The 14,196-nt window shown below is 34.9% G+C and overlaps 1 protein-coding gene across 1 annotated transcript; it reads right to left on the bottom strand.

Annotated features, from left to right (window-relative positions):
• Window positions 1-1,821: 1,821 nt before the first annotated feature.
• On the bottom strand, window positions 1,822-4,442 carry LOC111907279 (uncharacterized). The gene is made up of 5 exons (XM_023903057.3): window positions 4,312-4,442; window positions 3,569-3,669; window positions 2,912-3,486; window positions 2,691-2,807; window positions 1,822-2,620 (listed from the first exon to the last, which is right to left on the bottom strand). The coding sequence occupies exons 2-5, from the start codon at window positions 3,663-3,665 to the stop codon at window positions 1,952-1,954; spliced, it is 1,458 nt and encodes a 485-aa protein (XP_023758825.1). The 5' UTR covers window positions 3,666-3,669; window positions 4,312-4,442; the 3' UTR covers window positions 1,822-1,951.
• Window positions 4,443-14,196: the final 9,754 nt, after the last annotated feature.

The following is a 14,196-nucleotide window of genomic DNA, read 5'->3' as shown; positions in this document are numbered from 1 at the left end:
TGATTAAGGACTTAATGAATGAGTTAAACTTTTTAAATTACCTTTAGAACCTAGGTTTTGAGACCATGTCTTAATGGAGTGTCTCAATTTGTAGTTTGTTTGAATCGAGTATTAAGAACGAAATCAAGAACAGAAAGCATTTAAGAACATATATGTAAATAAATTATGTTTGGCTCGTTGATTGTGTCTGAACAAGTACACAACACAAGAGAGTAAAATCTCAAAAGCTAAAAAGCTACTCTCGAATCCTATACTTACCCTATTTATAGGGTGATACAGACGCATACAAAAAAATACGTAAGGGCTAAACATTTAAGCTTCAACCTCTAAAACGTCTTTACAAAATACATACATCCGAAGTGCTTGACTTCGACATCGACACTACCCATTCCTAAATGTACTTCGACGCCTCACTAGATATTCCTAACCTTATAATCTCCCCTTTAGTGAGAAGTGTCGAACTTATGTCATCATATTTATGGTCTGGTGAAGTACCCGGCGAACCTGCGTATACCAAATAATCGTCTTCAACATATGTTGGGCGTATGCATGGACTTGTTTAAGTTGGTCCTTAGGTCTATCTGATTGTAGCAGGTCATTTTTTGGGCTTAAGGCCATATTGGGGGTTCTTGGGCCATATTGGGCCTTAGAGGCCTTATAGTTGGGCTTGGATGCCCTTTGGGGCTTTTTATGGATTTGAGCCTTAGGGGGAGGGAGGCCCATTAAGGGAGGGGTAAAGGAGCCCTTTTTTTCCTTTAGTAAAGAATTAGGTTTTGGACTTGAGTTTGAGATCATCACTTTAGAAAAAGAATAGCAATCATAGGAGAAGAAGAAGTCATTCGTTCATGAAGAAACCCTAAATCGAGTTTTAAAGGAGGAATATAGCAGTTATTGTTTTGTCAATAATTATTATGCCATGTCATAATAGTTAAGTCAAGTCATCATTTAACATGTAAGAGCCAGTTACCGGTGGGTAATATTTGAACAAAACATATAGTTTGTTGGTGTTTTTTGTACAAAAAGGTTACTTGGATGGTGTTTTTTAAACATATCAAACTTGGATGGTGTTTTTTGAACGATTTTGAAACATAGTTACCTCTTTGAGTCATTTCCTCTTGTTTTTTTTCCTTTATTTATTTTTTACCGGTAATTACCGGTTACACAAGGTCAAATTTGAACAAAGAATGTACTTCGTTGGTGTTTTTTGTACAGATTCTTTACTTGGATGGTGTTTTTTGGACACACCAAACTTGGTTTTAAATTTCTATGTTTTTAATTAATAAAATTTATTTATGTTATAAATTATGTTTTTTATTTAATATAATATAACAAAAAATAAAAATATTTATTTACATTATAAATTATGTTTTTTATTTAATATAATGTTACAAAAAATAAAAAAATAAAAATATTTATTTATGTTATAAATGATGTTTTTTTATTTAATATAGTGTTAGAAAAATAAAAAAAATATTGTTAGTGGTAACCATATTCTCTCTTTCTTTAGTGGGTTGATTGTGAAGATGACGTGACACAAAGATGACATCACTTTTCGGATGGTTACCCCTCCCCACAGCCTTACCACATATATATATATATATATGATGGTGTTCAATCTAGCATGCCAAAACGTACCTTCCTACATAAATGCAATACGCCTATCTAATTAAAAAAAATTAATAAAAAATGATTCAAATGTTTTGAATTTTCCAACAACTGTAAGATTATTCTTCATCATACTTATGATTAAAACCCACACAAAATCATTTTGCAACACAAAATTTAATCAAATATCATCTTCATACTAACGCAACGCAAGAATAACGAGAAGGGATACTACTAGTAGTTTTTAATTGCTTTAAGTTAGAAACTAAACCTCCATCCCCATAACCAAATCCAAAAGCTAAACATTACAATATGTTGCCTTACATTTCACATAATTAATAAAACTCTAATATCTGTAATGTGTCCGATGAGAACGATACTCCGGTGGTGGTGGCCCCACATCACGGTAATCAGAGACACGATCAGAAAACCGATACTCCGGTGGTGGCGGCTGCACTGCAGTTGGAGGATGGTGGTACTCTCTGCTTACAATGTGGTACTCCGGTGGTAAAGCATACACATTAGGAGGACCCTCTCTACTATACACATAATACGGGTCCCGCTCCCGGTCCCGGTCCCAATCCCGGGCCCGCATCTCATCATGGTAAGTGCGGTGGTCATAAGGTGGTGGTCTGTCATAGGGGTATGACCTCGCTGGAGACACCACCGGAAGTGGCGGTGGCGGCAGGTATCTGACGGCCACCGGGGCGGCACGCTCGTACAAAATGGGCGGCCGTTCGTAGTCGTTGTACCGTCTTTTTTCTCTACGCGGTGGAGAGCGGGACCGGGAACGGGACCGGGATCGAGGGCGAAAACGTCTTTCTTCCTCTCGAGAGCGTATTTTACGTTTTTTCCGGTCTCGGGATTCATCTTCCCTGTTTCTTATACGTCTTTCATCGGATGATCTAACTCGATGGTTTTCAACCGCTCGTGTTCTTCCACGGGATTTTAAACCGGATTTAGGACGATTATGCCCTTTTGATGTAACTGCAAATAGCTTACACAGCTTCTTCACCTGTGAAATTAAATTCGTAATTTATAAATATTTCTTTAAATGTATATTTATATAAAACAGAAAAAGGAACCTGATCGGCTTTCAAGAGGCCTTCAAATTTACTCCGTGTGTAGTAGTTTTCTTTAAGGACATCCTTAAATTTCTCTTCTGCTACTGGCAAACAATCATCAAGCACGCTAAATCGAACCTGATTTTATTCAATTATAAAAGATATCATTAATCAGTAGTTATAATCAAAATGAAAGATGAAAAATGAATGAATGGTTGAATACTACTACTACTACTACTAACTTGAGATGGGAATTCATTTTTGAAAGCTTTTGGTTCAATGTTATAACCACCGGGTCCAGCAGCTTTGAAGATTCCATACATTAATCTGAGATCAACATCAAACAGAAACAATCTCATTCCTTTATAAATCTTTGCTACTTGATCTTGTTTATTTGCAGGAAGTCCAAGAATCTTGTAGCGAAAACAATCTGTTTTTGTTTTTGAACTACACATGAACACCATCCCCATGCTTTCAACCCTCTTTGGACCTTTTTTTCTGCTTGATGATTCTGGTTTATTATCTCCATTCACAACACTCTTCTTTGTGCTCTTGTCCCTAGAACTAGCCCTCTTTTCTTTACTCTTTGAATCCTCACCTAATTCCTCACCTTTTTTTACTTCTTTATCTTTCTTCTCATCTTCTTTCACAGCATTTTCATTGTTTGTTTCTTCTTTCTTCACCTTTTCTTCTTCTACTTCTTCTTCTTCTTCTTCTTCTGATTCATCGTCTTCTTCTTCATATTCTACCTCCTCTTCATCTTCTTCTTCCTCCTCATACTCTTCTTCGTCCTCTTCATTGTTATCTTCCATATTGACTGTAATTCACGAGGCAAAAACTATTCTTTCAAAGTTCAATCTTGGCAGCTTAGTAAAGTCAAGAGGGGGAGATTAACCTACTTCTTATAGACGATGGTGGAATAACTGATTGAGGTACACCCTTTTCAGGAGTTATGTTTGATTTTGGGTTTTCGCCTTTTTCTTTTGTGTCAACCATTTTCCTGTAGAAATGCCACTTTGTAAAACCACGCATGTTTAACTAAGTGCTAGACATCAAAGAAACCACCGAAAATGATCATAAATATGAAGAAACAAAAGCATGCAACGTCTAATAACATAAAAGACCATCTTTATGAACAGAAACCAAATAAATCAAGGGTTTGTAGTGTGCCCCCTAATTTATCTTTAGATGAAAAGCCCATGGCTTTCAATCGGCGGCTGCCAACTGAACCTTAAAAGCTAAGAAGCGATACACTGAAGAACATAATTTTGGATACTGAATCAGCATCCGAGCAAAACTAGAAGCGATGATTAAAAATTAGAATGCATATAATATTTAGCACAAAAACCGATGAACGCATAAAGAGTCCAACTGAAGATATAGAATTCCGCACTACTTAAAACACATTGATTCATCGGAAGAGTTGTTTTCCCGAAGCTGATCACTGAACGCGAAGCGGACATGAACAAATTAATACCCAGTAAATCACATTACGCAAACCCTAGCCCTAACTAAACATCTCAGGCACAATTGATTCGAGCAAAAACACAGAACTTGAATACATTGACAATCATCCAGCTGCAGCATTTGATTTGATTTATCAAATACCAATCAGAAATTAGAAAGATATGGGAGAAATTACCTCTAATCGCGACGAAATCGGGAAAACTGAAATCGAAGCAAGGATCCATAACACTGTATTTTGTAATTTGAAGAACGTTTCCAGATATGGGCTTTTTGCCTTCTGGGCTTAGCCTTGGGCTTATTGCCCACTAATAGTACTCGACTTTTAATTTACTTTTTAAGAGTTGTTCATAAAATGAACAAACGATGAGAATGATGGAAGTGTGTCTCCTAAATCATTATTTTTCGGAATTTAATAAAATAACTCTTAGAATCGCCACGTTTTCGTGACATATCGAGATGTCGTTTTGAAGTCCTATAATATCTTTAGGTATTTGTCTATTTTTAGAATGTTATTCTTGGTCTCCTTTAAATTCTTGGATATTTATTATGATAGGAAAAATGATTTAAAAGGTAATCATTTTTATCGTTTTTTTTTTTTAATTTAAACAATTTTTTTATACATTTAACCATTTAACTTGTTAAATATATTCACATGTTATCATAGTTACCGAAACATGCAGGGCTGACCTTATGGGAGTTCAAGAAGTCCTATTGAACAAGACCCACTCTGAAATTTGAGTTTAAATTTTTGTCCACTACTTTAAGTTCGTTGTTTAAGGCCCAAAAATTTATGTTATTAACTACTTCCATCTTAATCTAATGTATGCAACAAACAATAGAGCGGTCGTATGCAACATATCGAGCGAGAATTTGAGTTAAATTTTATTGTAAAGAGTGAAGACGTTTGGTTTCTCTTGGTAACAATTATGATTTCTCGATGTCGGCCCTCATATAATCTCCCGACTTAAATCCTCAACTCTAGAACTACTCAAGGTAAAACAATTAATGAAATCTAAGCAAAAAAAACATGTGTTCTACTGTTTGAGCTTCATGTTTCTCGATTTTACTCAAGCGACAACGTCAAGTCGAATTTCATAATTGATTCTTCAACTTTCCAAGGTTATCTTCTACTTTTACTCTTTTTTTCGTCCCGATTTGTTGCTCAATATTAGAGATTTTATATTTTAAGTTTGGGTTCGAGTGTTCCTCTTATAGTGATGTTGGGGAGTTCAATGCTACTAAAGAGATTCCTTTGTATTCACAGTCAAATTCTTTCTGGTTGTTGCTTAAGAGATTTTTAAGAGGTAGATAAATAAATCTTTTTTAACAAGTTGAACCTGAAGGATTATATTCTTCAATTATGCATTAAGGGTACATTTGCCTTTTGTATTTATCAGTTGTAAGAGTTAGATGGTTAGGTACTTGTCTCCATATATAATGTAATAGCTTGAACTTTGTTTTGGTTAATCAAATAAATTCATTCCATGTCTATAAATGTAATATAACTTTTAGATTTTTATATTTGTCATTTATACATTACAGATTTTGATATACATTTCATTAATTTTAGAATTTTAGATTTTTTTTTCTTATTTTGATTCTAGTTTATTAAATTTGAACTTGGTTGATCAAGAGAAGTAAGTATATTCCTTATACAGACTTCATTGAAAAGTTTGTCCTAAAGAATACTAAAAGGATGATATTTTAAAAAAGCAAATATCTTTTTTTAATGGAAATTTGGTTTTGAAGTATATTTAGAGGTTAAATGAAAAAATACATTTTTATATTTTATAATTTATAAGTTTTAAGGCGTACTTTTATTATATTGCACAGGACCTCCAAAATCTCGGGGCCGGCTCTAGTAACATGTGAACACATTTAACAAGTTAAATGTATACAAAAAAACAAAAATTGCCTAAATGTGAACAAAATGAAAAGTTAAATACTCTGATAAATTATTTTTCTTACTTTAATAACGATTTTATTTTTATATTTGTTTGTATTATTTTTCCAAATATTATTTGTAAAGTATCCATAATAATTGATTATTTTTACCATTTATAGTCTTTTGATTTGACAAATCTTTTTCTAGTGATTTATTTTTAGCAAAAATTTATTATCATAAATATTAATTAAATATTAATCAATTCTGAACTTTACTTTTTAGTTAATAAATACGTTTTTTGTGAAATATTTTATATAGCCTACTATATTCATTTTGAGTTTTAAAAAATATGGAGGGTCTTTAAAAAAATAAAAAGAAAATATTGCGTAGCAAATAAATTAACAAAAAAAGTAATATATAATGTAAATATTTTAAAATTATTATAACTTTTTTATACTTTTTAATTAGAAGTTTATAAACTTTTTATTTTTTTTAATACAACATTTTAAACTAGTATTTAATAAAAGTTTAGAAATAATTGTATGAAAGTTATAAAAAAATTACATGATAATGTGAAAAATAAATTAAAAACTTGTAAGAAAATTTTAAAACATTAGAAAATATTTGGTTTAAAAGCACTTGTAAGAAAATTATATGAAAGTATAAAAAAAAAAAGTTAAAAAATTATAAGCAAAGTTTAAAACATTGTATCAAAAAACCTATAAGAAAAAAAAATATCATATAAATGTTGTAAAAAATTAGAAAAGTCCTAAGAAATTTGTAAAAAAATGTTCACATTTAGGCAAAAAAAAACTTTGTACACATTTGACCATTTAACTTGTTAAATGTGTTCACATATTACCATTGTCGCCTGTTATCTCTGTCTCATGTGATAATGGTAACATGTGAATACATATAACAAGTTAAATGGCCAAATATGTACAAAAAATGCCTAAATGTGAACAAGACGAAAAGGTAACTACCTACACGAGTCATTTTCTTATTAGGATATTGTTATGATTACGTGTCTTTAGAACAATATATGGGTATGTTGTTTCAAAGCCGATCCCGATCAATGTGCTCCCATCCCTTTCATTCTTGTTTCGATTATGTGTCTATTACTCTACATGTCATGGGAACCCCCACATGGTCTCAATCTACTGCCACGGGAACCCCCCGAGGTCTTCCATGCTAATGTCATACTAACATAACGCATAATCAATCAATAATCCACATATCATAAAATAAGATGGCCTTGGTGCCTTAGACCCACTGGTATGGTGAGAAAACTCACCTTTATCTGCTGAATCTGAAAGTTGCTCTCCTAACAGTCCGTAACCACCTGTGCTAAACAATAATATCATTAACCCAAAGTTAGGGCTAAATATATTCCAATTAAAGGACCCAATCCCTAAGTCCTTTCCTAATGGCCCAAAAGTCTTCATTTGCTAATAGGCCCAAAGTCCATGTCCAAAATCATTAATGCGCCTCATGGCCCAATAAAGCCCAACCATAGCAACCATTACCGAAAGCAGATAAATTGGCCCACTAATTCAAAACATGACCAGGCCTAAAGGGCTTAAAAGCCCAAAACGAGCCCAAACCCATATGAGTGCGTACACCTTGTGTACCACCCTAGTACGCGCATTGAGTCCCTGAGTTGTACGCGTTGCGTACACTGAATTACACTCGGCGTACAAATAAATTAAGCACTTTCTTCCATTAAGTGCTTAATATTGATGGGTTTTGAGCATTCTAACATTGCTATGGCGTGCATGCAACCCTAGAAACGTTGGATCTATGTTTTCTTTATTATACATGCAAACTTTCTTTTTTCCAAGGTTTCATCTTAACTAGCATATGATTGGAGTATATCCGTATATGTAATATAAAAACTAGTAGAATGACATACCTTTCTTGTAGCTTGGATTCCTTAAGACTTTTTGAGCCTAGCACCCCAAATGTGATGCCTCAAGTGCTTCACACAACACCACCAACAATTGAAATAACTTGATAGAAGATTATTATGCACCAAAATCAGCTAGCCTCTTTATATAGTGTGCATATTAGGGTTACACTATGTAACTCATGCCATTCCACATTCCTCATGCTCCATGGTTTTTAACCTCCATGGAGTATCCATGGGTAACCACATGGGTTTAGCCCATCATGAAGAACTATGGATCATAAGCCCACTATATAAGAATGAATGATTTACCAAATCAGTCCCCATTTATTTAATTAGTCTCTTTTGATCACAAAATTAATTCCAAACTAATTCTTAATCATTACTAATTAAATAATTCATATTAATATATTAGAACTTATAATATATTAATAAACCATAAATATCCTCTTCTCACAAAAGTTTATCCAAATTGTTCTGATGCCATGCAACCCAAATGGACCATGCCAAATCGGGTCAACTACATACCAAATATAGTTATGGACTTAGACACCTTATCCAACAGTCTTCCACTTGGATAAGTCTAATAACTATAGCTGCAAGTACGACTTCAGGATCCAACTAGCAAGCGTAGCTCTTTCAAAGTCTCGCGGAACTAAGTTGTGCCATTTTAGATAAGTGACTATGTAATCCTCTATTTAAGATATCATCCAGACAAATACATGGAACAACGTCGTACTTATTGTCCAACAGTTTGTTTCCCGGTTTCCGATTTGTTTGACATAGAACGAACACATCAATTCAGTTCTGACCGGGCCCGATACATAAGTCAAAATAAAATCATTGAGAGGCCCAATATAACGTTTTTAATCCTCCAAGGACTAAAAGGAACATATAAACTTTGAATCATATGTTTGTACTAACTAATCATCAAATTGTACACAACAGCACGTTTTATAACATCAAGTTACTGATGCGTTTTCGTACTATCAATGTATAACCAACTCATAGTCAACAACTCATATCTCTTGGTTTAAAGACTTATATGATATTACTGTCTCATGATCACTCGAGATAAATTTCATGAAGTAATACAAGTGAGCGTGGGTTGAATCTAATACTCAGAACTTATGAGCACTCATGAATGTTGCAGCAACAAATGTTATGTCTGATACAATTCAGACAAATCTACAAACCCAATTCATGACAGTCTTATTTCAATACCTACTTACAAAGTATGATCGACTGTGGATAGTTCGAATAATATAATTATTTTGGAAGTCAAAACATGCAAAATGAAACAATAGTAAATGATTGACACAAGACAGTACCATACTAGTAAATAAAAACACCTTTTATTTAAACATCAAATGTCAATTACATTTCAACTATTACAAGTTTCGAAAGCTATCTAATTACTAAAACTAATATCATCCTTCAGCCCAATGCGCCTCGCATGTTGTAAATGCTTAACCCGATACAGTCCCTTTGTGAGGGGATCTGCTGGGTTCTCATCCAATGATACCATCTTTGCCACGAGGAGTCCTTCTTCTATTCGATGTCTAATGAAGTGGTATTTTTTGTCGATGTGTCTGGATCTGCCGTGATCCCTTGGTTCCTTGGCTAAGGCAACTGCACTCTCGTTATCACAAAAAATCTCCATAGGCTCCTTTATAGCTAGTACAACTCCAAGGTCTCCAATGAAGCTCTTCAGCCATATTGCCTCCTTCGCCGCCTCACTTGTTGCTATATACTCTGATTCGCAAGTTGAATCAGCTACTGTTTTCTGCTTGGAACTTTTCCAAGTAATTGCTCCTCCATTTAGGGTAAAGACCCAGCCCGGCTGAGAGCGGAAATTATCCCTGTCAGTCTAAAAGCTGGCACCACTATACCCCACTACTCTCAAGTCATCACTCCCACCAAGGGTAAGGAACCAATTCTTAGTCCTCCGCAGGTACTTGAGAATGTTCTTCACCGCAATCCAGTGTGCCTTGCCAGGGTTCCCTTGATATCTGTTGACCATGCTCAAAGCAAATGCCACATCAGGGTGAGTACAAGTCATAGCATACATGATCGAGCCTACAACGGAAGCATATGGTACTCGACTCATCTCAAATATCTCAGTCTCTTTACTCGGGATCTGAGTCTTACTCAGTTTGGCGTTACTCTAGATCGGCAAGTCGCCTTTCTTGGAATCCTGCATGCTGAATCTTTTCAGCACCTTATCCATGTAGGTACTTTGACTAAGTCCAATTAGTCTTTTACTCTTATCTCAATATCCTTATCCCTAGGATATAGGCAGCTTCCCCAAGGTCCTTCATAGTGAAACACTTCCCAAGCCAGGACTTAACCTCCTGCAAGGTTGGGATATCATTTCGTATGAGTAGTATGTCATCCACATACAATACCAAAAAGCTAACTATACTCCCACTAGCCTTAACATATACACAGGACTCATCATCGCTCCTTGAAAAGCTAAACTCTTTGACTTTCTCATCGAAACAAAGATTCCATCTGCGAGATGCTTGTTTCAATCCATAGATGGATTTCTCAAGCTTACACACTCTATTAGGGTACTTTGCATCAACAAAACCCTCTGGCTAACTCATGTAAACATCCTCAGCCAACTTTCCATTAAGGGAAGCGATTTTGACATCCATTTCCCATATTTCATAATCATGAAATGCAGCAATGTCTAGCATAACCCCAATAGACTTAATCTTCGCTACTGTTGAGAAGGTCTTATCATAGTCAACTCCCAGAGTTTGAATAAAGCCCTTCGAAACCATTCGCACCTTATAAGTGTTTACCTTCCCATCCATGTCAGTCTTCTTTTTGAAGATCCACTTGCACTCGACTGTCTTACGACCCAGTACATTGTTAACCAAGTTCCAAACTTGATTATCGTACATGGATTGAATCTCGTTGTCCATAGCCTCTTTCCCTTTGGCAGACTCAGGGTCTGCCATTGCTTCCTTAAAGTTTTTAAGTTCATCCAAATTTACCAGTGTACTATCACTGATAAATGCATCACCTTCTATACCAATATGGAAACCATAATAAAAATTAGGTGTGCTCCTAACTCTTGTGGAACGCCTCAGAGGTACGGACTCATCAATCGGCTCAATAGAAGTTTCCTCCTTAGGTTGATTGCTAGTGTTTGAGGTTCCTTCACCACTTGACTCTTGAAGTTCTTCAAGGTTAATTTGCCTCTCACTGTTTCCTTGGCTTATGAACTCTCTCTCTCTCTCTCACGAAAGACTCCTCTCCTCGCCATGAAGACAACATTGTCACTCAGTCTGTAGAAGAGATAACCAAAGGATTTTTGTGGGTAGTCGATGAAAATACACCGCTCACTTCGAGGTTCGAGCTTGTCGTGAGTTTCACGCCTCACAAAAGCCTCACAACCCCAAATAATGATGTGGTCTAAATGTTGGATTAATGTCTAAGTCCATAACTATATTTGGTATGTACTTGACCCGACCCGGCATGGTCCATTTAGGTTGCACTTCACCAACACAATTTATATGGATAGTCTTTTGAGAACAATATATTTATGATTTATATTAATATATTATAAGTTCTAATATATTAATATGAAATCATATTATTTAATTAGTATTGATCAAGACTTAATTTAGAATTAATTAAGTGATCAAAATGAACTAATTAAATATGGACTCTTATATATATATATATATATATATATATATATATATATATATGTGTGTGTGTGTGTGTGTGTGTGTGTGTGGAATGGGCCAAGTTCATTTAGGTTGGGCTAAGCTTTCATAGATAGTCCATGGAATGTTTAACCCATGGATCATATGAAATGAAAGGTCATGGGTTTAACCCTAGTATCCACACTATATAAAGATGTCCTTGGTTGGTGAAATTGGCACTAGTATGGGTACACTAAGAGGGCTAGCCAATTTCACTAGAAAGAACCAAAGTATTCTTATTCTCAAAGTCTTCCAAGGTGTTTTGGTGATTTGTGATTCCACTTGAGGCTTCCAAACTATTGGGGCTAAGCTCTTAAAGCTTGAAGACATCAAGCTACACCAAAAGGTATGTCTTCTAACTTGTCTTTGTAGTATAGTTGCCTCATAGTATGCTAGTTAGGATTAAAGCCTTGGAAAGTTCTTATTTGCATGTATAATAGAGAAAACATAGATCCAAGGTATTTAGGGTTGCATGTACACTTAGGAGTGTTAGAATGCTCAAAAACCAACAGTGGTATCAGAGCCTAGGCTTGTTTTCTTGTTACACTTGCAAAAACTGCTGAAAAATCGAAGTTTTTTGCTGTCTGGACAATGTACTCGGCGAGTCCATCAGAGGACTCGACGATTCCATGCCTTAAAAATGTTCAAAACGATCCAACTCGCCGAGTTGGTTCATGTACTCGACGAGTTGGACCCCCAGACAGCATATATTCGACTGTTTTGGCTAGAAATGGACTAGGAACATTACCCTAAGTTGTTTTTGAACCTATAAACCAATTTTTGATGTGGTAATGTTCATGCTAATCCAATTTCAAATATAATGGTCAATAGATTCATGTTTTGTATTAGTTTAAGAGTATTGCTAATTACATGGAAAAGTTTGATGTGAATTATCTTTGTTCATATGAGTTGCTTAGATTAATAGAAAAGTTAATTAAATAGTTGTTTTCAATCCATTTTAATCTAAAAGTTGATTCTAAAATGTGTTTGTGTAACTTGTCCTCAAGTTACATGAAAAGTCACATTTAAGCTTCTTAAAACTCATAAAAATTGTCATATGTTACAAAATGAAGAGTCTTGTTCTCATTAAATGGTTTTATGACTCCATAACTTGTCATCAAGTTATGGAGGTTCAAGAGTCTCTTCGTTAAATAAAATATGTGTAACCTTAGGTAAACTCATAAAGCTTCCATAAGTTATGAATTATGAAGAGTCACTTTCTTAATTAATTTAAAGTCTTCCATAAGTTGTCCTCAAGTTATGGAACTTGAAGAGTTTTTTAATTAAAACTACTTTAAACACATAAGTTATGGAATAGAAAAGTTTTAAAAGTTACAAAACTTGCCCTCAAGTTTTGGAATTTGAAAAGTTTTCTCTTATGAATACTTTAATTCCAAGTTAGCCCTTAGAATTTTAAAAGTTAAAATTCAACCCTTATACTTTATAATATTATAAGTTAATAATAATATATATGTATAAGAGCAAGTCAGTCTTACCGTTAGTAGGCCTCATTCACGAAGTCGGTCTATAAGGGGGGTATAAGGTTACTGCCTATAAAATGGCAGTTTAATGGGTGTCCACTCTCACCCACCGCTTACTTGACTGGTGGAGGGTCGTTAGCCGAATGGGTAGGACAAAGACTATAAATTCTCCCTTCATTAAAAGTATTAATGATAAATACTAAGTAACTAAACCTTTTATAAATACCCAATCTTAGTTACTTAGGAAAATGTGAATAAGGTGCTAATCCATGAAATTACACTTTGCACTTTGTTTAAGTCGGTTAGTGGAGTGTGTGTGGTTAACCGGCACACTAACTCGTATTTAACAAGGTAGGCAAAGAGTAACTTAATGTTTATCATAGTATCGATGGAGCATGTGTGGTTAACCGGCACATTGATTGAGGGGTAAACACTTAAGGGTACCAAGTAATTTGCATGGTTACTTCACACCTTGTTTTGTGATCCTCGACATCCCAGTCACAAAACCTGAAGGGCACACTCGAAATTGAAACATGCCATTGAACAGTTCAATGAATCTCAAAAGATCTAGGAGTTTCAAAATCAATTAAAACCTAATTATACATTTCGTTTTTCATGCACTACTAGAAAAAAGGCCTTTTACGACGCTCATTGCGCGTCGTAAAACGTTCAGACGACGCGCAAATGCGTGTCAAGGAAGGCCCTGTCATAAAGAGAGACGACGCGCTTTTGCACGTCGTCTATAGACGACGCGCATTTACGACGCGCATTTACGACGCGCGGTTACGACACGCAATGCGTATCAAGGAAGGCCCTGTCATAAAGGAAGACGACATGCATTCGCGTGTCGTAACCTTACGACGCGCGTGTTAATGACACACAATGCGTATCAAGAAAGCCCCTGTCAAGAAAGGCCATGTCAGAAATGAAGATGACATACATTTTTGCGTATCGTAAATTTAAATGTTAAAAAAAAAAATTTATATATTTATTAATTTTTAAATTAAATTTTCATTTAATTTCTTATAATAGAAATAAAATACCATATACAAAAAATACAATCCAT

The sequence above is a fragment of the Lactuca sativa genome, chromosome 5 (assembly GCF_002870075.4).
Source record: "Lactuca sativa cultivar Salinas chromosome 5, Lsat_Salinas_v11, whole genome shotgun sequence".
NCBI classification, from domain to species: domain Eukaryota; kingdom Viridiplantae; phylum Streptophyta; class Magnoliopsida; order Asterales; family Asteraceae; genus Lactuca; species Lactuca sativa.
The sequence above is the reverse complement of the archived record's forward strand: the minus strand, read 5'-3'. Positions and strand labels throughout refer to the sequence as shown.